Raw genomic sequence first — 4,137 nt, forward strand, 5'->3', positions numbered from 1 at the left:
TAAGTAGACGACCCGTTTACAAGAATCGCTGACCTAGCCGAAACCAACATCCCCCTTATCCACATACGCCACTTCAATGGAAATTCCATTTGTTCTAGAACCGACAAATATAAAATGTATAAAATTAACTCTATATCTATATAAATTTGTAAAATTATACATAGAAAGTCCATTCCGATTAATCCCTAGGCGGTACCTCACCGCCCGACTAGCGCCTAGCGCCTTCTACAACATTGCTAGTGATTCATTGAATTAGCAGTAGACTTAGGAAGGGCATTACCTCATATTTAAAATACCAGAAGTGATTCGAATGAAGCCATTTGATTAGAAAAAAAGACCACTAAATTGAAATTGCTATCTGTACACAATATTTCATATTTGTTATATACAAAATATATTTGTGTCAAACTACTACGTTAACTAACAAATATCAACTCATCAAATAGTTCATATTTGTGTCAAACTACGTCAACTTTAAACAGCGGGAAAGTTAACAATCATTCATCATGACTAGTATCCGGAAGGATTATGATTCTGTGGTAGTTCTTAATCATCCACTCTTTGAATCCAGGGCAAGATACCCACTTGGCAACTTGATCTCTAGTCCAACCGTCTGTGAAGTTTTCCCATGGCAACTCTTTCTTCTTAAATAACATTGGAGTTCTGCATGATGATGACAACAGCAAATAAGAAAAGAATAATATATTATTAAGATCTTGAGATTCTAACAAACATTTTATTAGGCCATAATAAGCTGTTTGTATCTGCGTTCCGAAAGTGATCAGAAGAATGTAAATCACGCAATTAACTTTAATAAGGCATGCTGCAGGATAGTGTTTGGATGTACCAATTTTATAACAGTTTTCCAAACTGACTAGTCGATTTATCCCAACATTAGAGTTTGATTGTTGCAGCTTCAGATAAGCCGTTTCAGGAAGAGTATCCAACCCACACCAATGTTATTGAATAATAGCTGGGATAATGCATCACCTGAGTATTTCAAACATTACACCAAGGCCACACAAATATCAAAAACAGATACGGGCCTTGGTGTAACCTTTGAACACATGGCCATGATCCCAACATCATGTGATAACCGGCCTAGGAAGGCAGCAGCTTATGATACATATGCTCTTGATTACTTGAAGAAGAAACGAGAATACAACTTACATGATAGAACTGATCACATAATTTAGTGCTAAACAAGAAGCAACTGCTACCATAGCCGACGGAGAGCTCTGAAAAGGAACCAAAAGCCCAACATGTACGTAAAAAAATAAACATGGAGTATAGAAAATTCTTCAGCATCATCACCTATGTAACATGTATATCAACAATAAATCGCAAAAAAAAGGTGATCAAGTAACTGACCAGAAATATAGCTGTGACTTCAAGAACATGCAAACCACTTCCGAATGCAAGATATCCATATGGCACTTGCTGTTGTGGCTCTGCACCGCACAAATTGTCAAACCAAATGGTAAACGATGTCATATTATAAAATAAAATAAAATAAATAGAGACGAACACGATTTTGACTTCAGACTCCTTTAAACCATCACATCTCCCTTTCATACTTACGGAAAACACGCTCAAATGAACACCCATACTTATAAGTAAACTAGCTACTAAAAACGAGTTGCTATTTGTTAAGTGTGGAACAAGAAACAACCTACTGAGCTTGAACTCGAAAAAAAGATCTGCCATAATACATTATACAAACCAATCAAAGAAACTTAAAGGAAAAATGAATCTGCACATCTGAGGCCCAAAAGGATGTACATGTACCAAATAGAGTTTACAACTATATCAAGTTATCAACAGAAAGGCAAAATAACAGGAGAACCAACTAGAACATATTTGAAGCTATATCCTTGTTCAGTAAATATCACTTCAAAACTCTTTACTTGCATAAAGTGATTTAATTAAACACGCCATTAGAATAGTAAACTAAAAACACTATTATTAGATGGTGTAGCTACCAGGCTCGATGAAGTTCATGCCACAAGCAAGGATCATTGCTTCCTCGATTGCCTCCTTGGTTGCCAAAGAGCACAAGTTTGCTCTGGAACGTGTGTGCCTCAGGCCCCTAAAACAGGACGGACCACAATGCTTTTCAAATAAGTCATCCTATAATGAAACCAAAGTCATTTAGCAAGAATGACTGTCATATTATATAAAAGTGGAGGACATAATTTACATTATATGAGGTTGAACATACTAGAGTTCGGACACATTGGATGTAACCCAACACATTCACAGGTTCAGGTCGCTTATCATGTCTAATACGGAGGAATGACCGACCCTTGTCCGGTCCAAATAAAATCAACCCAACCATGTCAAACCTCCTATCCCGGAATGCCACTTCTTTCAAACTCTCGCTCATCTTGTTAACAATTTCAAGCCTTTGTGATCTGGGTACACTTTTGTACTGTGCACAAGAAATGTCAAAAGGATACCAATAAGACTAACTTTTGTATCTATGACGCAATAAAATACTAATTTGAACCGATCAAACCATAGTTGTTAATGGTGAATAGCGACAAATAACGATAAAGTATCTATATGCTACATAGCGAATAACAATAAATGACGGGCACTATTTTATAAATAGTGATACACTAGAATTTTTTTTTTTAAATTTATATGTATATTATATTAAAATACCCTGGTATATACGCTATTTTACATGTGTATTTTACAAAAACCTAAATGCAGCTATTTTATAGCTATATATATTTAAAAAATAAAAACTAATAACTGAAATCCCGCTATTTATGAATACATACCCTATAGCGACCTTCAACCTATACGCTACGCCATTCGCTATAGCTACCACTATTGACAACTATGGATCAAACTCAACTGAAAATGACCAAACTCCAAAGATTCCACAAATAGTATAGTAACGATAACTTCAATAAGCATCCACATCAAGTCCCCTATAGAAACTTACAAGATCCCAAAAGTAGTATCGATAACTTTCCTTTGTTCTTATCATAAGCCCATCCTCGATGTGAATCTGGTCAGCGACGGCTTCAAGTAGTTCCCATCTAGTGCTGTTTGCAGGAGAAAACGATTCGGACGGACATGCGTTACTAAGCATCACCGGCATTAGCAGAAGAAGCAGAAACCACATAATAGCACCACGAGTCATCATTGAAGCAGCAGCTATTAACATTAAACAACATTCCTGAGTTGGAGCTTCATTAAAAACACATACTTTAAACAGACGGTTTAAGGTTAGGCTATCAGCAAGGTTTGGGCTAATCTAAATGAGTATTATAAACAGCCTATACACATTTATATGAGTCTCATATAGCCCATACACATTTATACGAGCTGTGTACTTGCGTAGCCAGACGCACTCGACTAGTATATATGTGATATTTGGTTTATACAAACCCTAATTATATATGGATTAACAAACTAGATCAGAATAAGAACCTGAATTTCAAGCAGGAAATGGATTTGTGCTATTTGGATCGTATAACAAAATTGCCCATCCCGAATTCCTCTAAGATTTTGGTTTATGAACACGTCATTCAGGGATACGGCCCGTTTGTTTTTTCTTTTCTTTTTAATTCTCAAAAAAAAAAAAAAAAAAAAAAAAAAACAAACAAATACCATAGATGACGCAACAGTTAGGCGTGTGTGAAACTGATTATTTTAGATACAAACCAACTTTACATAGAAATTGTCCTACGCTTTTATTTATCGTCACGGCAAAACATAAGACGAGAAGAAACTGTCTTCTTTTCAATTTAAACGGGATCTAGGGATAAACGTTCGAGTGCCAGTATTACTTCCAGATAATATGAGTTTCTCAATAACCTGATCACCCAGTGATAAGACCTGTAACGAGTTGCATTACACAAACCATTCTTTCGATCAATATTTCTTGATAACGTCACTGGAACACTGACCTTTGGTATTTGGTAATAATAATTATCAATGGTTTGGCAAGCCTCAAAATGTAACTCCATTTAGGACATCCGGTGAGTACAGACTTGCATCAAAATTATTATAAAGATATTCTATCCTTAAACCTATTTATTACACAGGTCTAATAACGTTAAAAGTGTTTTCAAAGCATGGAAGTAAACCGGTTTTCAAGTATCAGATTGACCTATTCTT

The 4,137-nt window shown here is 35.7% G+C and overlaps 1 protein-coding gene across 4 annotated transcripts; it reads right to left on the reverse strand.

The window, feature by feature from the left end:
* Positions 1 to 335: 335 nt before the first annotated feature.
* LOC110873423 lies at positions 336 to 3,555 on the reverse strand. Of its 4 annotated transcripts, none has more exons than XM_022122369.2 (7): positions 3,448 to 3,555; positions 2,957 to 3,171; positions 2,222 to 2,431; positions 1,983 to 2,130; positions 1,372 to 1,451; positions 1,171 to 1,238; positions 336 to 663 (listed from the first exon to the last, which is right to left on the reverse strand). In XM_022122369.2, the coding sequence occupies exons 2-7, from the start codon at positions 3,158 to 3,160 to the stop codon at positions 498 to 500; spliced, it is 876 nt and encodes a 291-aa protein (XP_021978061.1). In that variant the 5' UTR covers positions 3,161 to 3,171; positions 3,448 to 3,555; the 3' UTR covers positions 336 to 497. The 4 variants fall into 4 exon arrangements, with proteins under 4 accessions (XP_021978061.1, XP_021978052.1, XP_021978039.1 ...); XM_022122360.2 differs by having other exon boundaries at positions 2,201 to 2,431; XM_022122347.2 differs by lacking the exon at positions 3,448 to 3,555 and having other exon boundaries at positions 2,201 to 2,431; positions 2,957 to 3,367.
* Between the last annotated feature and the right edge of the window lie 582 nt (positions 3,556 to 4,137).

Source organism: Helianthus annuus, chromosome 1 (assembly GCF_002127325.2).
Source record: "Helianthus annuus cultivar XRQ/B chromosome 1, HanXRQr2.0-SUNRISE, whole genome shotgun sequence".
In the NCBI taxonomy this organism is placed as follows: Eukaryota; Viridiplantae; Streptophyta; class Magnoliopsida; order Asterales; family Asteraceae; genus Helianthus; species Helianthus annuus.

Bases quoted from the DNA above. Each gene is read 5' to 3' on its own strand.
- LOC110873423 (XM_022122347.2), bottom strand. From the start codon at position 3,181: ATGTTAATAGCTGCTGCTTCAATGATGACTCGTGGTGCTATTATGTGG. The intron at 2,432-2,956 runs GTAAGTTTCTAT...TCTTGTGCACAG, and splicing joins GATACTACTTTTGGGATCTT to TACAAAAGTGTACCCAGATC. The intron at 2,131-2,200 runs GTAAATTATGTC...GTTTCATTATAG, and splicing joins TATGTTCAACCTCATATAAT to GATGACTTATTTGAAAAGCA.